The following is a 23,466-nucleotide window of genomic DNA, read 5'->3' on the forward strand; positions in this document are numbered from 1 at the left end:
TTCCATTACTCTTTCTCTCTCTCCTTTTTTCTTGAGATTTATTTACCTTAAGGGTCATAAGTTGTCAGATTTTGAATCTATACACTTCTCTACCTGTGATAAATAAATTTTTGCCTTGCCTTAGGACTTACTCAGTAAATAAATACCAGCATTACTATCCAACAAATAATTTTTCACATTTATTTAGCCACAGTAGCATGGTGTTCATGGAATGATAACTAGTCATTCAGAGATTCTCCTTTTTCTAAAAGCATGAATGCTTTAATAGGGAGGAAGGAAGAGGTTTTTTCTTCTAAATTTTTTTTCCCATAGTACCTAGTTTATTACTTTAAAATAAATATATATATAAAGGTAGAAAAACATTTATTTCAAAGAAGTACAAATACTTTTTTGTTACCTTGTGTGACAGGAACATTTACATGGGGTTGCTTCAAATCAGATTTCAGCTTTGTGTAGGGCATTGCGCAGAGACAGTTGAAGATTTGAGCTAAGTTTACATCAGAGAGTGTTTATTGCTGCTCTTCTGTAGATGCAACTTGCAGTGATGAGAGACTGCATAAACTTTGCTGGAAGTGTTCATCAGTGTGTCCCAGATGGTTTTAGTGGGGATTAAGTCTTCATCCTTGTCTTGAAAAAACTTGGCTATGCAGCAATGGAAGGCAGAACAGTAACAGGATCTGGAGGGTCTCCATCAAACAGGGAAGTTGAAAGGAGAATGAAATCCAGGAGTTTGGCCTGCTGTCCTCAGGGGCATTCCAGCAACAGTTAAACCTGGGGACAAAAGGATATTTTCCATACACACCACTGCTTTGTGGCTTCAGATTTTGAGGTTTCCTCTCTGGAAGAGTGAAACTTCCCTGGCAGTACCGAGGCACTTGTAAGTCAAGCTTTTGTCCCTGAAAGAAGGTAAGTTGGTAAATGTGCAAATAAACACTTTTAAGAGATTTTTATCTGTTAAATTTTACTGTAATTAGTTTATTGTGTTAATAAAATCTTGAAATGGAACTGCTTCTAAATGTGGATTTTCTTTTTTTAGCACTGGCTGGACCATTCAAAATTCATTAAGAAGCAAATAAAAAGTAAGTACCATGTCTCTGTTTTGTTACTTCCTTAAGAATTTGAACTTAGAGTATTTGAACATGATTGGGAATGTTTAAATATGGCCTTGGCTGACTATCTCATGTTGAAGTGCAGGAGCACTTATAAGCCATAGACCAGCCTTCAGTAGCCCTCGTTAAACATGTGTGGTTTGTCCAAGGCAAAGTATGTTGCCTGGTAATTTGGGTCTGATCTGTGAAATCAGGTTGTCTGGACACAGATTGCAGTTTCTGTCAGTGCTTCTGATCGAGAACAGATTTCATGTTTTTTTTCCCAAAGGGTAAATGGAAAATATTTTATTGTGTACTGGTTAACTTCGTGTGTGTGTGTTTGTTTATAAATAAAACTAGCAGAAATACCTGCTCTTTCATCAAAGGGAGTTTTTGGGTGGAGGGCTTAGGTTTGGCCACTGAGGTTTTTTGTGGGAATTGGCTAAGGCGGGCAAGTGCTCCTGGGTCTCTAATAACCTTGTTGCAGGCTTGGATACAGTATAGCATTGGCACTAAGGTGTTTTGTTAATATACTGTAGTTGGCAACAGCCATAGGCCAACTGATAATATCACTTCTGTGAGATGAACATGTAGCATTTTGCAAGGAAATTGTTGACCCCCTTGCAGGACCTCACAGAGATGGGTCTTGATTGCTTTAGTGGTGCTTTGCCTTTCTTTCTGATAAGTATCCAAATATCTAGACGATTTTTGTAAATGGTGGTGTTCTTCAAAGGCCTTTAGGACAGTTTTCTTTCATGCCAGGGTGTGTGGGTGTCAGTCTGCTAGAATAGATGGTAAAGATAGCTGCTATGGGTAAGGTTTTGGTGGTTGGCTTTCTCTGACCTTTTCATCACATCACAGATTGCTTTACCGTAAGTGACTAAATGATTTGCAGGTGCACTTCCCGCGATAGCTTTGTCCTTTTCTTGATCTGTCTTAAAATGTGTAAAATCAATGATTCTGTAACACCTTCAACCAGTTTCCTTGCACTGTTTTGTCTGTGTTTAATCTGTGAAGGGCCTGTTTTAAAAAGAAATTGGCCAAGCCCTGCCCTGAGGAATGACGAAGAGGGAAGCAATTTGATGAGTGTTGTTAAAGGTCTGTCTCACAACAGGATACTTTATTTACCTTGCCTTCAGCAGGTGCTTTAAGAAGGGTTGCTCTTTCATGATGGATGTTGCTCACTGCTTTTTTTTTTTTCCCTCAGCAGTGGGCAGGTAAGAGTTATTAGCTTGCTGATGCATACCTTACCAGTGGTGCCTAACTGTCAGCCTAGGGTACTATAACCTGTCTTAGAATCATAGCATAGCTCTGGGTTGGAAGGGACCTTTAAAGGTCATCTAGTCCAACCCCCCTGCTATGGGCAGGGACATCTTCAAACAGACCAGGTTGCTCAGAACCCCATCCAACACTACCTTGAATGTTTCCATGGACGGGGGCAGCTACCACCACCCTGGGCAACCTGTGCCGGTGTTTCACCAGCCACATCATAATAAATTTCTTCCTTCTATCTAGTCTAAATCTGCCCTCTTTTAGTTTAAAACCATTAACCCTTGTCCTATTGCAACAGGCTCTGCTAAAATGTCTGTCCTCATCTTTCTTAGAAGCCCTCTTTAAGTACTGGAAGGCTGCAATAAGGTCTTCCTGGAGTCTTCTGCAGGCTGAACCACCCCAACTCTCTCAGCCTGTCCTCATAGGAGAGGTGTTCCACGCCTCCGATCATCTTTGTGGCCCTCCTCTGGACCCTCTCCAACAGGTCCATGTCTTTCCTGTGCTGAGGGCTCCAGAGCTGGACGCAGGACTCCAGGTGGGGTCTCCCCAGAGCAGAGTAGAGAGGCAGAGTCACCTCCCTTGACCTGCTGGCCACACTGCTTTGGATGCAGCCCAGGATATGGTTGGCCTTCTGGGCTGCGAGTGCACATTTCCTGCTCATGTCCAGCTTTTCATCCATCAGTACCCCCATGTCCTTCTCTGCAGGGCTGCTCTCTAACCCTTCATCCTCCAGCCTGTATTGATACTGGGAGTTGCCCCAGCCCAGGTGCAGGGGCAAACTGTGTTTGGCCTTGTTGAACCTCATGAGGTTCACATGGGTGCATTCTTCAGGCTTGTCCAGGTCCCTCTGGATGGCATGCCGTCCCTCAGGCATGTCAACCGCACCACTCAGCTTGGTGTCATCTGCAAACTTGCTGAGGGTGCACTCAATCCCTCTGTCACTGAGGATATTAAACAGTACTGGTACCAATACCCACCCCTGTGGGACACCACTTGTCACTTATCTCCATCTGGACATTGAGCCGTTTACCACTACCCTCTAGATGTGACCATTCAGTTAATTCCTTATCCACCCAACAGTCCACCCATCAAGTCCAATCTCTTTCCAATTTAGAGAGAAGAATGTTGTGGGGGACCATGTCAAAGACCTTACAGAAGTCCAGACAGACAACATCAGTAGCTCTTCCCTTGTCCACTGACCACATAGAAGGCCACTAGGTTGGTCAGGCAGGACTTTCCTTTGGTGAAGCCATGCTGGCTGTTTCAAATCAGGAGACAGCCAGCTCCTGTCTTCTAGGAGCTATCATTGGAGACAGTGTTGAAGCTCTAATTACTAGAGTTTTGGCTGCATGTCATTTAGTAAAATGCATCATTAATAGGCATATATAAACTGCGTTGATGTGGTGTTACAGAAGACCTTAGAAAGGTGGAAAAGGAGTAATTTTTTTCAACACTTAATATACCAGTAGGCTGTTCGTCTGGAAGATGAGGCTTAGGCAGTTGAGGATGCATTGGTCACAGTCTCATGGTAGCTGGGTAACGTTTTATTAGCTGTGTTACACAGAAAGTCAGACCTAGCATTAGAACCTTCTGGCATTAGAAAATGACAATTCTTGCAACTCCATTTTGTGGAATTTTTTAGCTTTCTGTGTTCATGGGTGCCTTCCAGAGTCCTCTTAAGGACTTTTTACCTTATTTGTCATACCTTTTCCTCTTCACGTGTATCAATCGAAAGCTGATCTATTGGTTGGGGTTGTTTTTTGAAGTTGTGTTTGTGCTTGGTTACAAGAAGCATCACCCGCTCCCTTCCTCTCCCTTCCATCTCCCCCTGCCCCCAGCAACAGGCAGTGTACGTGGAACTTGCTGTCGTTCACAGCATGCTGCAGGGCACACCTCTTTGAACAAAAATGTGTTTGCCAAATGGACTATTGCTTGATTAACCTAATTATTAGAATATCATAAAGTATGGTAATCATCTAATATTTTTTATTGCATGCATTTGTAAAATTAAAAACATTAAATATTTGCTGCTTTGAGGAATTTGAAAAACATACTTCATTTTGGGTTTCTTGGCTTGTGGGGTGGTGTCTGTTGTTCTGCTTTAGCAGAACTGCAACTAGTGTAAACTTTTTTTCCTCCATTTAAAATCTCTGCATGTACAGTTGGACCTCCGTACACGTTGCATTTTCGAATTAAATACTATTCATCGGAACCAAACAACCTTCATGAGGAGTTTACAAGGTAGGAACTATGCATGGTTAACTGGGTGACTGGCAGAGGGGTAAATAAGACATCTAAGGTAGATGGGGATACTGTCAGCAGGTGATTGGAGCTTTCTTACTAAGAGCGGTCATTTTGTCTGATTTCTTAGGTGTTTTCCTACTGCCAGAGAAACATCTTTGGGGTTTTTTGCTGCCAGAAACCATTCATGGGCCTCTCCGAGTGTTTTAATCTGTAGGACATGCTGTATTCTAGTTCTTTGAAGTTAGCAAAGAAAGGCAGCGCTGGGTGGGGAGAGCTGCGGCTGAGAGACAGCTGCTCTTTACACCAGCGACACCTGCCATACCTCTGAGAGGATTTTCCATTGTGTCCTGCTAAAATGCCAGTGCTCTGCTTTGTCTGCCTTCCTCTGAGACTTGGGGGTGATTTAATAATGGTACTAAAGCCACAGAATTGTGGGAATAGACAGCTTGAGTTCATGCTTAACATTTGGTTGGTTGAATCTCTTCCACTTCCCCATGAGTTCTCTCTGGTGCAAAAGGTGTAAAGACTGCATCATATAAAGTCACCTTAGAATACCTGGAGGTCTTTTGTTTCAGTCTGGTGGGCTGTTTTCTAGGCTGTGAGGACTATACCTTGCTGGGTTCCTAGCACCCTGGCGTGATTTAGAGGATATTCTGAAAATTGGGGAAGGAGCAGTTGGAAGAAAAGGGTTTACTTACCTTTTGTATCTGCCAACTTTGTGTCTTCTTTGTATAGTAATCATCTATCTTAATGTTATTTTATCTTTTTTTGTTGTTGTTGTTCTGTTTCTCACCGTAGGGCACTTGCTGTCTTCTGATTTGCTTGGCAATAATCAGTGTACTCCCAATCAGCCTAAGGTGTTTAAAGAGTGTTGATTGCTGTAGTTCTTGTGCATGTGATGTTTACATTAAACTTATGCCTGCAGGCATATGTTTACTTCCTCCTTTCATATCTGCTGTGTTGACCATGTATTTTTTTCACTACCTGAGACAAGATCAGAGAGCTAATTGTCACCACCTTATGAGACTGACATGGAGGCTTTAATATACATTATGAATTTAGTGCAGCAGTGTTAATTCAATAAAAGGGCATATTCCTATACAATGTATAATTAACCTATAGAACTCCCTGCCACTTATGTAATTGAGCATAAGATCTTAGAGAATCCAAAAACCTGGATGACTTTTGGGCATCTCTAGTGAGAAAATGCAGTTAAATTAGTAGGAATAATATATATTTTCTGAAAATTGATGTAAGTCTTCATACATCAGGGTGCATGTCTGACAAGTATTACATTTCCCCTGTGGTCAAATTATTCCATTACTGTCTACCACAAGATTTCTTGCTTCATCCTCTGAAGCATATGATCCTACTCACTGTGAGATGTGTGTTTCTGAGCTATGTGATCATTGCTGTGATTGAGTAAGACATTTCCTCTCAAAGTATTAGCCTGTGATGCTTTGTGATCTAATTATTGCTGAAAGGTGGCATTTCAGAAGACTATTTTAATTAGAAAAACACTTTAGTCAGCTAAATTTTCAGTGTTATGAACAATTTTTTTTAAATTATAAGCTTGACAGAAGACCACTGTGAAACTATGGAAGGAAAATGAAAATGAGCTGGAAATTGATTTTACAGTGAACAAATAGTTGCATTTTTCTTTTTGGTTGGGGAAAGTAATTTTGAATGTTGCTGGTTTTTTAAGAATCTTTATGCTGGCTGGATCATATTTTCCATGTAGCATGCTGAGTAAAAAGTAAAGATTAGCAACTGTACGCTCAGAATTATTCCAAGTGGAAGTGGAATGGGCGTTAAGAGGAGAAAGAAATATGATCATTAACAGTAACCATGGACTGGCCTGGTTGGGGGGCTTGTTCGGAATTCCTTGCGGAGACCTGTTTTCTAGTAGACTCCAGTTTCTAGTGAAGCTGTAAACATCTCATTCTTATAATTAGCACAGTAATGGAGAAGTGTTGAAACCCTTCACCCACTCTTGTCTTTTTCCAATATAAAAACACAGGTTGAAATCTAGTGCGTTTTGGAAGACATCTTCTGTCACTTCTGTGGGACTTGATTAGTTAGTTCAGTTAGAAAAACAACAGAGGAATACGTCTGTATATGTGTGTTGAGGAGAATTTTCTAAGTTATTTTGCTGATTTGAGGAATATCAACAACTGAGATGCCGATGCTTGTCAGTCTGTGTGCAGAAAAGGAGCAAAAGTAAGCCATGCCAACCAGCACAGAGCTGCAGCACTACACCTTAATCTATGCACGCAAACACCCGGGTTTGATTGGCAAGTCAGATATTAGCCAAGTATGTGAATCAGAGATGTGACACAGAGCTGACATGGATAAATCTGATTCTGCTTTAGTGTTATCATGAGAAGTCTTTCTAATCTTCCTGTTCATTTCTGTTTTCTTGTCTGATTCCAACTATTCATCCTTCACCACGTTCACAGCACATCCTCTGTGATGAACAACACTTTGTTTTTTTAGCATCCTTTCTAAAGATAGGGGAGGTTTGCATTCACGTTTACTGGGTTGACTCTCAGTAGTGCTTTATGCTTTCTTCTCTTGAGTCACTCATCATTGCAAGCCTCACCCCGCAATGTCCAGAGCAGTGCAGAGCCTGCCTGTGCCATCCTGTCCTGTGCAGAGCTCTTGCATGGCGTGGGGCACTTCTGCATGCCTCAAACCCCAGCTCTGAGTGGCTGTAAAACATGAAGCATGCCTAGGACTGAAAATTAGCAAGAGCTTAAAATACTACTATGGTTTGAAGGCTGTAAACTCCTACTTAGGATACCAAGTGAATGTGTGGGCTCTGTGGAATTCAGGTTTCTTTTATTCAGAACTTTTCTGCTATTTAAGTGAAAATTCAGTCTCAGCTTTTCCTTTTGCCTAGTTTGGACTTTTTCCGTGTTCTGTATGTCTGTTCGAGAAGGTAGCCCTGAAGTCTTCATGCCTTTATCTGTGTTTTGTCTCTAGGTCCTCTAATTGAATTCTTGGGCAAGACCCAGTGGAGGAGAATATTGGAATGTCAGTAACATTTAGGTTGCTGTGGTGTGTGCTCAGAGTAGACCACATCCCTAAACAGCAAGGGTTTGGGCAATGTCCTGAACACAGCCAGTAGGTGAAAAATGTTCTCTTCTGTTTGATTTTAGTGAAACCTATGGGAACTTTGAAGGTTGCAGGTTGCATCTAAGTGATCCCAAAGGCCCTTTTTTGTAAGAGCAAGTTAATGAAAATGTTGTGACTACTCAATGAATTGGAATATTTTTCCAGCCATTGGGGCTAGAAAGATGACATTATATATACCTTTGACTTTCTGAATTTTTATTTGTCAGGTACCTGTTTGTATTACAGCTCCGGCAAGACATTCTTTCAGGGAAGTAAGTACCTCTTTGCTCTTGCAGCTGTAGTTTAAAGTATTTGTAATAGTTAATCTCTTAGTGATTTAAAACTTTAACTGCGTGATCATTTTAATTGTTTATGGTATTTGTGCACAGATTATAAACATGGTTTACAGTTCCATGTGCATTTTTTTCCTTCAGAATAGAGATATATGGATTTGTGTGCATCATGACTATGTTATTGACAAATAGAATGGGTAAAGACCTTTGATTGATTGACCAGGTGATGGAAATGTATAAAGAGAGCAAAGACTGTCCTGATTTTTGTGACTTGAAAATGTAACATGGGCTTGCCTTGTTTTTCAGTGTGCTAGGTAAAATAGAGGAGGAAAAGATGATGAAGTGCAGCACTTTCTGTGCAGGAAAACCCTGCAAAAGTATTTTGTGTGTTTATAGTCTCGCCCTGGCCAATAAACTCATACCTGCTCTGTTATTTTTAAGTACAAAAAGAAAAAAACTCAAAACACCATGTTCTGAACTATAGTGTTGGAGAAAGAATGGTTTCTTAGTTGATTTAATGTTGTCTCTATTAGTTCAAGCTTGTTTTGTGGTGGAGCATATCATCTGTTTAGTGCTAATTAGAATGTACCAAATTAGGAAATAATCATATGCAAGTAAAAATTAATTGTGAATGTTTCGTATCATTAATAGCTGTGAAAGTTAATGTTTCCATTTCATGTATCAGAGTACTTTTTAGCTTTACTGCAAGAGGAACTCGCTGAGAAAAAAGACATGACTTTTATAGCTCTGGTTTTTTTCTCTTTTTAAGACTGAAATGCCCGTATGAAACTGCTGTTGAACTAGCGGCTCTGTGTCTTCAAGGTATGCAGTCTTTTGAAAGTGATTTGTCTTAATGTATTAAAAAACTCACCTACTATTTTCTTTTCACTCTTTGATACTAATGATTTCTCATTCACTGATCATATATAAATGGCATTTCTTTACCTGAGGAAAAGAGTTTTAGGGAGATCAGTTTCCTGCCTTCCCTCCACTCTTAACTTCTGAACCCACATTAGGCAATGTCAGCACACTTGGCAGGGAGAGGGAGTCTCCAAGGCATGGATAGACAGAGGTTTCATGGAAACCAGGGGCTGACCGGGAAGGAAAGACCCCAAATAGTTCCTCGCTGAGGGAGAAGCTGTGGTGTGTGCACAGTGTTACCTCTTCAGCCTGAAGACCCAGCTGGCCCTTCAGCACATGCTTTATGGCAGGCAGATCCCTACAGCTGTAGTTTTGAACATGGGCTGCCTGCTGCCCGTCCAGTGCTCGGGAGAGCAGCCTCTGTGGTGTGTGACTGAAGAGATGGTTACAGGGCAGGAGGGAGGGGATGGCATGTACTGGAGGGGAGAGAATTACAGGGAAAGGTAAGAACTAAGATTACTTCTGTGTCAGGAACAAGGGCTACAAAATTTTCAAAAAACAGGACACTAGATTTCATTAGTTTATTGTGGGAAAATACTTCTTTTTTTTATTGCTGCAAACATGTTAATACAGATATTCGTTCCATTTCAGGCAGTTTATTTTGCAGATGGGAAGGAAACGTGTGTAATGAAGCTCAAATCAAGTTCATTTTTTTCCTAAAAGAAAGTGCAGTGATCTGAGCCATTCTAGACATATCAGCAGCAAAATGAATCAAAAGGAAAAATACTCTTCCTGTTCTGCTGGTGGCTGGCAATGGCACATGGAGTGCTTTGGAAGAGTCTTTTAGTTTAATACAGGAATGGAGATAACTCGGTGATTCTAGGTGGACTTGACAGTCAAAACTGGGATTTCAGTTCCAAACAGTAACAGGTGTAAATCTTAAGGCAGTGAGTTATCTCAGTTTCCATTTGCAGCAGTCTGGCACTGCTGTGATTGTTAGGTGTGCAAAGAACTGCTGCAGGCAAACTCCGTTTTTCTTTTTGAGGTGGAGAAAATCTGGAGCCTCTATTTGATTCATTAATTCCATTTTCACAGATAAAAACACCAGTACCCTCACAGCTGGTCTAAGCAAGGAGAACCAAGCAAAGAATAATAAGTTGGTGCCTCAACGTTTTGGGTGCTGACACCTGTGATTATTAAGTAAATGTAATACAATAGCCTTCCATCCTGTTTTTAATGTCTCCAACTGGGTATAAAAACTAACATTTCTTGACTCTGTGGTAACATATTTAAATCATGGTGGCATTTTTATACTTTCCTGCTGTCTTTTTTTCAGTTTGTTTTCATCTATTTTGACATTATCACAATAAGTTTCTCTGAAATTATTTTATTATTGCAGCTAATTTGTTTATGTTTGCTGGCATAAGCTATAATTAGCATTTTTATAACATTTCTCACATTTTATTGTCATTGGAAGCTCTTAATTAAGCAGAAGAGTTTAAAGAAATGTCAAATGGTTATTCCCTCCTCAGTAAGTTACATGTACTCTGTGAAATCCAATCTTGCTCCTTAGTGTTGCTTTCCTAAGAGTGAGGAAGAAGTTACAAAATGCTATTTAAGAACTGATGCTCTAACCCTCTGGAAGGCCTTTTCTCTTTACAGGACAGCTTTAAACTTCATACAGTTTCTTTATCAAGGAAGTTGTTCTGTTACAGTAATTCTTTCCTTCTTTCAAATGAGAATATTCACCTATTTCTTAGAAATCAAAGTGAAGACATCATTTGTTTGCCTGACAGTGAATAGTGAGTGCAGCTGTTGAGAAACTAGGGTGATATTTTTCTTGTACCTAATACTTCTGCCCTAGCTTCTCTGTGTATCTTTTGTCCTACATGCTCATGATTCTTCTCATGCTTATACATCCTCTTTACAGCACAGTCAGCCTTAATTCCCTGCCTTCTGTCTCAGTTAACTGGTAGAGAAATCTCCCGTGTTTTTCCTAGATGGTTGTCAACACATCAAACTTCAGTTTCTTACTTTTTTTCCCTGAAGTCCTCCTTGCTGATCTGTTTGTTGGGGCTCCCTTTTATATACTGGAGACTGGACTGCCAGTAATGCTTAGCAACATCTGTGTTAAATAGGCTTCCAACTTTGGTAAAATAGCAGCAGACCTGAGATATCTCCGTTAAAGAAAAAGATACATAGATAAGAATATTGTAACTCACCATGGAAGATTACTGTTGAAGAGAAAAAAATTGCATGTGAGGCAGTAGTTAGAAATGAACACAGTGAACTCAATCTGTTCAATATCCTCAGGAATGCTAAATGTCTGAGCAAAGTTCAAGTGTTCAAAACCACCTAGTAGGTATACCAGTCAAGAGATTGCATTTTGGCATTTTGAATGTAACTTCCTATGTGCTAATGTATCCTGCTAGTTATTTCGAAGACTGAGAGTTAATTAAATTTTGCAAGTGTTACATGTAAAACTGCCCTGAAGCAATAAAACTGTTTTCTTCAAGGGATTTCATTTCCCTTTATGCTTGCACTGTTTGGGGTTTTTTTTGGTGTGGTGTTTTTTTGGTTGGGTTTTGGTTTTTTTTTTGTAGTAATAGTAGTCAGAAAACACCAACTGGTTTGGAACCACATCATGTGTCAGGTGATATGTGGTATTGCTGAACGGTGTATTTGCCACTGACGTTTGTCTCTCAGTCCCATGGCAGTGACATTGCAGCCTCTTTGTATAGCTGAGAGATTCCAGGAGCAAAGTATGTCGCAGGCACAAGACAGTTAAGGGCATAAGTCGCTGAGATGCTCAGCACTTGCATCTCCTGCTGAGCTCAGTAGAGTTTGAAAGTGTCCTGCTCCTAGAAAAGGTAATACCAGGCCCTAAGTAAATAAGTAGAAAGTGACACCGCAATTATGCTAATGCTTCAGCATTTCTTTCTTTAAAAATTACTTAATCTGAGTATTACACCACCACTGTGGTTTTAAAAACCACATTATCACTGGTTTCTTGAGACTAGGTATCATCTTCATGTTTTCACATGAACAATGATGTTACAAAGCATGCAATAGAATGGGAAGTGCTTTGGAATGAAAAGTATGACCTCATTGCAATGAGAGGAGGTTTCAAAGTAACCTCTTCTGAAACAGTAGTGCACTGATTTTTTTTTTTTTTTAATAAAGCATTTAAAGGACGTAAAGTTTCTAAAATCCAGAGAAGCAGCTTTAGTTAAGCTGGTTTAGTTCTAGTATTCTTAAATGTCGGAATTCTGTACCATAATCTTACACTGCTCCTGCAAATGCATTTGACTTTTTGCTGTACAATCTGGTTGGAGTTTGTGTTGTGGTTTTGGGTTGTTTTGGGTTTTTTTTAACTTACAACATCAGCATATGTATATTCTTCTACAGTACTTAGAAACTTATAAATTGTCCTTGCCTTTTGGTCCCATTATCTTTATGATTTTAACTTTTCAACTAATTGATTGCAGCTGAGCTGGGAGAGTGTGAGCACCCAGAGCACTCGCCAGAACTTGTGTCTGAATTCAGGTTTGCACCAAACCAGACTGAAGCAATGGAATTTGACATTTTTCAGAAATGGAAAGAGTGCAGGTAGGGTACCTGTGTGGGAGTGGTGTCTCTAGCAACAGATGATTTTCTTCTCTTCCAAAGTCAAGTATGTCCACAGGAACCCCTTCAGCAGCCATAAAATGATGATTATGTTTGTCAATTGAGAAGTATTCTAGACAGACTTTGAGCCCTCCCCCTCTTCAGAAATGGCAAACAGTAATTTAGGGAAGATTAGTAGGGTGAGTTTTTCTTTTTGTGTTTGTTTAGGTGATTTCATAACAGTTTAAGCAGTCCCATCTTTTTTCTGTGTGAGTTGGAAACCATTCTCTCTGACACATGCACACATAAAGTTTTGTGAGCAGGGTAGTAGCAAATAGTTTTTCCTGTCTTTCATTAATAAATATGGTACATTTTGGTGATGCTGTCTTACCTGAACTTTCATCCTTTATTGGCAGTTTTGATCTTTTTCAATTTTTGTCCCTCTGATCTGTTTTCATTTGGAGGGAAGAGGGTGAAAACATAAGCTGAGCTGGAAATACCATTCATTGTCATTAAGATTGAGGGCCCAAAGAAAAGGGTTAGAGGAAAGAATTTTAAAACATTTAAAATGGACAAAAATTTCCTACCGTGAAGTGTAAATAAATTTTATGTTCTTAGGGGAAAGAGCCCAGCGCAGGCCGAATTATGCTACTTGAACAAAGCTAAATGGCTAGAAATGTATGGTGTAGATATGCATGTCGTTAAGGTAAGATCCATGTTATACTTCATTTTATGAATGTGGGGTCAGAACATTGAATGGAAATGCTGTCTCAGGCAAAACAATCTCGACTCAGGGAATTTCACTTAATATACTGTCAGTTAACATAAATGTTTAATAACTGATTTGGGTACTGACAAAAAAAGAAAAGACAACAATAAAACAAACACAGAAATACCCTTCCTCCCCCTTCCCTAGCTCAACTTCAGTTCAATACCTCTCCTCCCCTCTTTCTCCTGTTAACTCGCCTTGTTTTCCCTGTGGGTTACACTCAGTCCCTCCCAAGGCAGCCTGCAAGGTTGAGGTTATCCACCCAACAGTTTCTTTGTGCTGCTTCCTGCTTCTCATTCGTTTTCCTCTGCTGATCTGTGCTTCTTACTGCTCCCCTGCTGCTGCATGGGTCACCCACAGGCTGCTGTCCCTCAAGGCCATCTCAGCCCTGGTAGGGGTTCTCTGTGGGCTGCGGTCCCTCAGGGCTGTCCCTGCCCTGGGTCAGTCCCTCAGGGGTGTCCCTGTTGTGGTGGGGTTGCCCCTGGGTCATGGTCCCAGAAAGACCTCCTCCTGCAGGGAGAGGCTCTTCCCAAGAGCGTGTCTCCAGCCACGTCCACCACAGTGTCCCTTTCCGCATGCCTTTTCCTATGTCCCTCAAATTTTTCTTTTTGTGTCTCCCTCCTGCAGGAGCTACTGCTTGCCCTTAAACACATGTGAACTGAGATGTGCGTGCCTGTGGCCGCAGTGTTGATGCGAAGCCATTTCCATGGGCATCAGAGCCATCTGGGGCAGCACGTGGCCTCCTCCCGTGCAAGGAACCCTGCAGCTCCCTGTTGCCAAAACTGCCACTTTGCACCCAATACAGATGCATATTCTTCTGCTCTGTTATATTAAAAAAATATGTAAACCTCATTGTTTAATTTAAAACTTAGGGATTTTGACATACTACTGTAGTAAGATTTGCACTACTAATGGCATATTGATTATTGATTCTGTGCTTGCTTTCAGGGAAGAGATGGTTGTGAATATGCTCTTGGACTGACACCGACAGGCATATTGATCTTTGAAGGAGCCAACAAAATAGGCTTATTCTTTTGGTAATCTGTTTCTGTGTTATATTCTCTTCTGTTAAAATGCTGAAACCTTTCTCCTTTACATAATGGGATCTTGACTACAATTTGTAATGTAGATTGAATCTACAAGGTTAAATCTGAAGGTAAAATGGCCTGGTTAGAAGTACCACTCTCAAATGTGAAAACTTTGTTGAAAAATAGTCACATTTCCAGGAAATAATTCTATTATGATTCCTGAAGTGTTTCAGCATTGCAGATCACTGATGCATTTTGGGGGATTCTCCTAGATTACAAAACATTGTTTTTCCATGAATTTTCCTTTTGCTTCTTGTGTTTAGGCCTAAAATCACAAAAATGGACTTTAAAAAGAGCAAACTAACACTTGTGGTTGTAGAAGATGATGAACAGGTAACTTTCTTTCCTTACTTGGGCCTGATCCAACAAAGTGTGGTGTGTCCTCAAGCTGGTAAGAACACAAGGGAGGCTCAGCCCACTTTTGGCCCAGGCTGTATTTGTCCTACCAAGGGCAGTAACTAATACCATGCATGCCAACTTCCAAAGCTTTTGTTTCTGCATTTAGGGCAGAGAGCAAGAGCACACATTTGTTTTCCGGTTAGACAGTGCCAAAACGTGCAAACATTTGTGGAAGTGTGCAGTGGAGCACCATGCTTTCTTCAGATTGCGAGCCCCAGCAAATAGTAAATCTAGTAGATCTGACTTCATAAGGCTGGGATCACGCTTCAGATTCAGGTATTTAGCAAAGTAACAGCAATATATTTGTGTTTATGCAAAGGAGGAGGTACAGCATCCAGAAAAAGGCAGGATTTAACTTTGTTTATTTCTGTATTTTAAGTGGGCGGACAGAGTATCAAGCGACACATGGGACAAGATTACGCAGAACTAGTACATTTGAAAGAAGGCCCAGCAAGCGATACCCTTCTCGAAGGCATTCAACTTTTAAGGGTAAGTTTTTGTATGTGTGTTCACTGAATCAGTCAATGTCATATTACAACCATAAAATCTGTACCACAGTATAAAAAGAAGAACAAGTCAGGCCACCTGAAAAATTGGAATGCACATGTGTTTTTTTTCTTCCGAAGTCAGTCCATTGTTTGTATTTACTGTTTTTAATCTTTGTCTACACTTAATTCTTCCATCCCCCATCTATGGAGAAGGAGGTACCTGTGGTTTCTTTTGTTGCTCTGTTGAGGAAGGAAGAGAAGTTGCATCAAAGTCAATGAAGGAAAGCATGTAACGTTTTCTTTGAAAAAGTGCATTTGTCATATGGAGTGGAGCAGTGTCCAAAAGCCTTGCTGACTTGCTTATCTAGCCAGACAGTTTTAGGGTTATTGAGCAGTCTTATTATGCAGTTGTTGCTGCTTTGCTGACTGCAATGGCATGTTATGCACCTATCCAGACTCTGACCTTAACCAGCTCTCTCTGGGAGTTGAAATGTGCTGAATTTGAGTGGAATGACAAGGAATTGATTTCCCTTGTGGCTTTGTCATTTATCCTTCAAAACTTAAGCTGAGATTTTTTTTCCTTGTAGAAAAACCTAGGAAGGAGCACTGCAAGAGAACCCCCTCTAAATTCTGTATTACTTGAGGCTGGAGGTGTAGTTGCTGTATGGAGCAGGGTGAGCTGACATTCCCTCAGGATGTCTTTGCACTCCTTTACGTTCTTAGAATAAGAACCTCAGTTCCATGAAAAGTCCTTGTGGTGTTATGGGGGCACTTTCATTTCTCATGTACAATGGGGGAAAAGACTAGCAAGCATGCATGCTTTCCAGAGGCTGTAACCCCCGCTTCCTTAGTACGTGTTATTTTTTTACCAAAATGCAAATTTACTAAATTTGTGAGATACTGTTATGTGATACATGAGAGTCAAGTATATGGTAAGTGTGGATGGTTTCATAAGTGGAAGAATAGATTATTTAAAGTTTATTTTTACAATAACAAGATCTGTCAGACCTGTGTGTTATACCTCGTGTCTCAGTGCTTCTGTACTTATGTCTGTGAGATGGGAAAGAAAAAAGTGTGACTTATGCTCAGTTTAGTTCTCTGTGCGTAGCATGCCCAGGTGATCTCCCTCCAGAGAGCTCAACAGCACGTTTGTTAAGTTAATGCAAAAACTCCCTTTAGATTATTGTCTTTCACACCTCTCTTGGCCATTAAGACCTGTACCTAGTTGCAGCCCACAAGCGTTGGATGCTGTCCTAGCTCAGTCTCTTTGAGACTTCTACAGTGTCTCATTAAGTTTGTCATCCACTTTCTGCATTCAGCAACGCCTTGGATTTTCAGCTGTATCACTCAGCAGTTTTTCAATGCTCTTGAAAATTATGCTGTTTGTCAGGAAAAAGAAATCATACATCCCAGTTACTCAACTACATTCTTCACTGTTCTTTCCAGCCTGTCCAAAGCACAGGCCAAGACCTTGTTGCTCAGGATTGCTCAGTGCCTTCCCGTATTCCCAACTTGATGGGCTTTTTTGGCTACTGCTGTAATAAGACGCAGGCCATTATCAACTTAGGAATAGTCTGGTTTCTGTAAGATGCAAAATTGCTGTGAGGGGTAGCTTCTGATTTCCAAGGCACTCCACTCAATGGTATTGACATGGTAGCTACAGCAAGGTGAGGAAAGTAGTGCTGTGGTTGTGCAGAACTCACTCTGCCAAAAGTCCTTCTCTTGTGACATTTGGGAAGAATGCTCTTGCCTGCTGTCATCTTTGATGGGCTTTGACTCTTGCAGAAACTGAGGGAGGTTCGTGTCTGCCTCCTACTTTATGTACTCACACAGGAATGCTAGAGAGCACAGGGCTGCGCTTGCAGCTCTGATGCTTTTGTGCAAATATGTCTGTAGGAGGATTCGCTTAAGCTGTAGTGTAACATCCCAACCACAGTAGCTGCAAAATGACTGATATTTCACATGTCTTAAGGTTTTTTCACCTTTCTTAAGGTTTTTTATTTCTTTCTTTTTAAGCAAACAATCCTGTGAAAGCAGCACAACTGTGGTAAGTGACTCCCACACTTCTCTCTACCTCTCAGTTGCTGTTGTCAGGCAAAAAGGATTCTGAAGACCATTTCTGCATTAGAATTTGTTAAAAAACTCTCTGGTGTGGCATGAATTGCTTTGAGATCTCTTATTATGCAGCACCAAATTCTTCTTGGGGACTGCCTATGAGACGTTAAGTGCTTCCATTTTAATTTTTTTCTTTTTTTTTTTGTATTTGAAATCAGACTAAAGTAAAGCATATTAACTTTCTGCTTGTTGCTATTATGCTAACTTATCTAGCATTATTTGTTCCTGTTTCATAAATGTAAAATGAAGAAAAAAATTTTGCACTCTTCTTTCTTGCATCCTCATTGCTGCAGTGTACATCTTGAATTGATGTCCATCAGAATATGAGTTTTACTTCACTCTAACAGTTCCTTGAAGAGTAGAACTCTGAACTATAGGAAATTATGACATAGATGTATTGATGACATTAAAGCTGATTTTTTTTTTCTCCCGTAGTGCTAAAAATACTCCTGAAGTCCATAACTACCAGGTAAGAGCATAACAATTGTTGAGGAGAATATTGTCATTTTCTCATTTAGTGGTAAATATTTTTGCTCTCCATAACTAGTACAGCTGTTTTGCTCCCCTTCCCTTACTGTAGGGTGAGATTCTCCAAGGTGATTCAGAAATAAACAGCATTACATTGGGAGTTAAGTGAAAAGTGGAGGGACTCTTCTCTTCCACTGGGTTCTTGGATGCTCTGAAAGCTGAATACACTCCATTTGCCACCCTCTTTCAAAAAATTCCCTTCCCTTCCCTTTCTGTGAAATCACCGGTTAAAACCTTTGTGACTGTGAGTATGATGGACCCCAGGAGACTGCTCTGTGAACGAGCTTTTGTCTAGAGCAGCCTCTCACATTGGGTGATCCCTGACAAGAAGTTCAAACTTGCAATTATCTTTCCCATCACAACACTTGAGTTCATTGCTGGTCAAATGTTTGTTTGTTTGTTTAAACAAGCTCCTTTATCACTTCAGGGAAAAACCTTACCCCATTTTTACCTGTGATATTAGCAGTCAGTGCTGCTGAGAAAGCAAGTTGTGCTTTCATCCAAACTGAGTGTGTGCGTGAGAGCTTAGTCTTAGCCCGTGTTTTTATTAAAAGCCTCACTAGTGATTTTGTTTCACTGTTTCTCCTGAAGGTCTCATGGATATGAGAGAGAAATGCTGTCACCAAAGATAGGTGACCTTCTGAAGACTGCTATTATAATAGTAACCTTCTCACTCTCCACCTTTGATTAAAGCTGACATTCTTTTGATGTGCTTTCTATGAGAAGCACTAGATGTGCCAGGTTGTCTCTCAAACAGAAAAGCAATTTTCTTTGCATTTTCCCATGAGTGTGTCCTAACGAGCGAGCTCATCACCAAGAAGTCTCACGTATATGCTAAATGGCATGGGAGAAGGTCTGAAACAGTGGGGTTTCTAGGGCTCACAAGGAGCACGTTCCTCATGGCCCCAAGAAAATAAAAAGTTGAACTTAATAGGGAGTTTTATATGATTTCATTAACCAGGTTCAATGTTTTTGCTTGCAGCCACAGTATCATCCTAATATACATCCTGCTCAGCCACACTGGCATCCACATACCCCTGTGAATGTAAGGTAAGCAATCTTCACTTCGTGAAAAAGATGATTACTTCTTTCTCTATCATAATTTCTTGGTATGAAGCTTTGGTGGACATATTGGGTGATTTTCTGCACCTGAAAAGCAAACAGAAGTTAGAAACATGTGATGTAGAGGCAATGTTAAATGAGTTTAGATTTTGCTTTGGAATGTCCTCCTTGATGAAAAAATTTTCAGGTTGATTTTTAATTCATAATTTGAAGTACAACTTCAGTGTATTTCTGTAGGGAGTGTGTTGGATGGGAAGATGCTCAGTAGCTTCCATAAAATTAATTGCAGTTTGATCAGTATTTAATCTCCTAAGACAAAGAAGAAACTCATTTTAGGGTACAGTTAGGTTATGAATGAGCAGATTCTTGCATTGCAGCACTTGTTTTCATCTTTTGCAGAAATGTATATGGAAGAATAACATGTACATGGAACAGTGTATCAGGCACTTTACAGTGTTAGTGAAATCATAACATTGAGTGTTTGAGGACTGTTTCACAAAAATATTCCAGTATGTGCTATTGTGCTATCTTGTCGCCTATTTTTGAATTTTGTAAATAGTAATGAGAGAAATTGAGTGAAAAGAAATTTTGGAAGAAATTCAGTCCAAGTTAGAACCAGCTTAGTGGAACATACAGTGTGTGGAGGCACACACCTGCTGGTGGATATGTGTCTGTGCATGTACATGTGATTAAAATCAGCTGCTATTTTATCCTAATAAAAAGTAACTTTTTTAGGTTACTCAGTTTTTTAGCCAAATAATTACTGTCTTGACTGAAAATTACCAATACCCTAATCTTCATTCCTATTCGTCTTACATTTTTACCTCTACATTCTTACATCAGAATAGGTAGACTTTGTTCTTAGCGTAGGCAGGCTCTGGAGATGAGGCTGAGCTTAGAATGGATAAAAAGACAATTTGGTCCAAGTTTGAGTCTGAGAATGCAGGAAAAAAGCAAGTATGTTATTAGAAATACTTACTAGGCAGAGAAGCAGACATATTGATTGTCATCTCAAAATTCCTAGCTTACAGCAGTAAAGCAGATACTAAATTTATGCTAGAAATGGAAGACTGTTTAAATTGGGTAATTAACTTTGCCTGTACTTTGTATTCAAGATTCTTCCTGGTTTTAGGGTTTATGTGTCCATTTTTTTGTGTGTGATTTAAAATGTACAATTTCACATTACAAAAAAAGTGATTGGCGAGAGACGTTAATTATTTTTCAAATAGTTTCAGGTTTTGCTGAAATTTTTCTAAAGATTTCTTCACTTACGATACTAGTCTGTAACTTTTTAAAGCCAAGTAGTTCACCCTGGAGCAGAGTGATACTGAAATAAGCACAATAATGTATTGTAATGTGTGTAGACAACCTCCCCCATCGGCCCCTCCTGCTGCCTGGGCAAAGATTAAGGTCAGTGAAATATGAACAATGGCTTTTTTATAGCTAGACTTGTAAGTCTAAAAAACATACTTAAAAGCTCGGTTGTGCAAGCTCTGTAGAAAAGGTGCTCAGAATTTTTGTCCCAGTCAGGTAGAAGTGTTTAAATGTGTGCTTAAAGCGGAAGCTTCAAGTTATTCTAACGTGGAGTCCAAGTGGAACAGTTGGATGTTCAGTATCTTGGATAGTTTGATGTTGAGAAAGTTTAATCCATCTGACTGTGAATTTGAGATTAAATCACAGATGCATTAAATTCTTTCTGCTGGGCATGCAAGTCTAGAATGGGCCAAGGGCTGAAATGAAACTACCTGTGCAATACTTGCTATATACAGGTTTTTTGTTGAATAATTCGTGAAATAATATGTAGAATTGTGTCTCAGTCGTCTTAGTAAAATCCTTTTAGTTAAATTATTTGTTTGCAATTAGCATAGCATTCAGTCTTCTGAGAAAATTAATTCTTAACAGTTGTTATTATGTAACTTTAGAATATCTCCAAAAAGAGGTAAAATCTAAACCTGCCTGTATTAAAAAAAAGAAAAACACAAAGTGCAATTTCAGATGGTAATCAGGGAATCTTACATATTGTGGTTTCCTACATACTGTTAAAAATTTGTATTTATTTATTAACTCCCCCACCACCACCCCCAAATGATTCAGGAGACACTGTAGGAGCGGTTGAAGTTAATATCGTGAAGCAGCAATAAGTAATAAACAAATAAGGAGAAAATACTTTTCCTAGTAGTACTTTTGGAAGTTTCACTACATAGTCACAGAGAAATACCTGTACTAGCTATAGACTCTAGGTGTTCATCTTAACAAAACATACCTATATAACTTGTAGGCTGCTTCACTGTAATTAACCGCACCAGTGCTGAATGTATGGCAGTATTTACAGAAGGGCAATTTTCATTCTTAGTAGGATTGCCTTTCTTAATTTTTCAGGCTTTAGGGATATATTTTCATAAGCTCAACTTTTTGCATGGTACGGTTTATTTTACTTGTTTGATGTAGGCATTTAGTTTTCCTTTAGGCTCCCTCCTCGCTCCCCACCATCCCTCTGGGATTCAGGAGCATTGGTGCACGATACTTGTCCGTAACCCTTGAAAACAGAGAGGGTTTTTGATGACTGAGCTCTGGTTCAAAGCCTTTCCAAATTGCCTAAAACATTCCCAGTTGCTACGGTGGCTTCTGCATCAGACCTATAGGTCTGCCACCGTTTCCCTCCCTTGCTGATAGCTGCCCATCACACCGTATGCATGCTTAGCACTTGCTGGATGAACTCATGTTACTGTGTAGCGCTCATAAGTTTACTTCCATCTCTCACTAACCAATAACTGTGCAAATGGTACAGGCCACCCTATCATGATGACAGGCCATATTGGAAACCCCCCACAAGTGGAGAGGACAGCAATTTACGATATATCCAGGAACAGAACCAGAAGAATTTAGGAGGAGTCCAAAGTATGGTGTACCAAGATAAACTCATGACGACTCTCTGAAAAACAGTCACCTTCATTTCACCTGCCATCTTAGACGATCATTGCATTCCATGATCCTTGTCTGTCTGCAGTATGTTCAAAGTGTATTGTGCATAAAGTGTGTGTGTCTTTGTATGTACATCCATCCTTGTCTAGTGTTCATGGACATTCTTGGGAAAAGTATTTTCCATATCTTTGTAAAAAATCTTGGAAAACCTTTTGTGAAAGCTGGTAAGAATTTTCAGTACCCCAGGATCAGAAATATTTCTGGGGATTTACATTTTACCGTACTTTTGAATCTGTGACCCTCTGCCTGCTGTTGAAGATCAGCCATTTGTGCCTTAGTTATTTTTGTTATCTTGTTTCTTTTTGAGTCAAATTAATAGATGAAGTTTGAGAAACTTCGTTTTTTAGTTCACATGCAAGTAGGAGATTGGAGGGAGGAAAAAACAGAATTCACGCTGGCAATCAAAATGGCTTGTGGACTACCAACAAAGGGAGCCTGCTGAGGTAGTCATAGATTTGGGTGTCATTTGTTTTTACTTTTTCTGTTCTGCAGCAAAAATGGAGGTGCTTGCCTAACTTTGAAAACAAGAATAGGGAACTTCATGGAGTTTGTGTATTCCTTTTTTTGCCCTACTGATTATGATAGCATCCCCCAAAACCATACCTGCTGCTATAAAGGCAAGAATGTTAAAAATGAATCCTTGCTAAAAGGTGCTGCTGTTTTCTTATTTTTTTAATGTGATTATAGAAGTGAACTATACAATCGCGTAAAACTACCTACTGATAACTTTTCTCTGAGTGGATTCAGAAGCACAGCTCATAATCGGTACACGACAAGATGAGGACAATCCAGTGAAATAGGTCTATCTTTTTTTTAAGTTAGATATTTGCAAAGTTGAATGTATATTTTACAAACCTAGGTCTTTAGGCTTGGCTGGTATTTTGATCACTTGCCGATTTTTTTTTTTTTTTTTTTTTAACTGGAAATGATAGTGCCATTTTCATTCATGCATTTGTTTTAATTAGGCCTTACATCTGTGGTCTCTCTGAAGCTGTTGGAATGAATGAATGAATCGTCATTTGGGATATTTTAAAAATGAAGTAGTTTTTAACTTGATTTTGATAAATACACATTTATAAACAGCTATAACCATGAATTTTTTCAGAGCAAATTTGATAGTATATAATTTTTTGTGAAATATATTTGTTTACAAATGCTGTCTTTTAATATTTGTTTTGATCTTTCCTGTACATGCTAAGTGCAAATAAAAATTTTCAACCTTCTTGTTCTGGTTATGATGCATTTATTATTTTCGAAATATTTTGGGAGAGGATGGATAGATATGATACACCTTTTACTTGTACCTGTTTTGCCCTGGAATCACTAATGCTGTGCTGGATTGACATTTTCAGTGCAGCCTGTAGAGGGGAGGAAAACAATAATGCAGTTGTGCACTGAGATGTGAAAATGCCAGAGTAAGCCTCAGGTGGAAGCTGACTTCAGTTTCCCCAGGCAGGTAGTCTTCTGTTTCAGCAGCATTTTCTTTGGGAAAAGAAGAAAGAGAAACTTTGTTGGAGCCATTGGAACAAGAGCCTGGTTTAGCTGGTGCTCTGA

At 39.7% G+C, this 23,466-nt stretch overlaps 1 protein-coding gene across 1 annotated transcript; it reads left to right on the forward strand.

Moving 5' to 3' along the window:
• Positions 1-1,036: 1,036 nt before the first annotated feature.
• On the forward strand, positions 1,037-22,050 carry EPB41L4B (erythrocyte membrane protein band 4.1 like 4B; the record flags this gene model as incomplete). The annotated part of the gene is made up of 14 exons (XM_010286597.1): positions 1,037-1,079; positions 4,523-4,601; positions 7,949-7,993; positions 8,784-8,836; positions 12,364-12,484; positions 13,100-13,187; positions 14,199-14,287; positions 14,602-14,671; positions 14,844-15,013; positions 15,117-15,226; positions 17,242-17,272; positions 17,776-17,809; positions 18,851-18,918; positions 21,719-22,050. Coding segments are annotated over 14 exons (1,149 nt in total), but the record flags the coding sequence as incomplete, so codon positions are not given.
• Positions 22,051-23,466: the final 1,416 nt, after the last annotated feature.

This window comes from Phaethon lepturus, unplaced genomic scaffold (genome assembly GCF_000687285.1).
Source record: "Phaethon lepturus isolate BGI_N335 unplaced genomic scaffold, ASM68728v1 scaffold36334, whole genome shotgun sequence".
In the NCBI taxonomy this organism is placed as follows: domain Eukaryota; kingdom Metazoa; phylum Chordata; class Aves; order Phaethontiformes; family Phaethontidae; genus Phaethon; species Phaethon lepturus.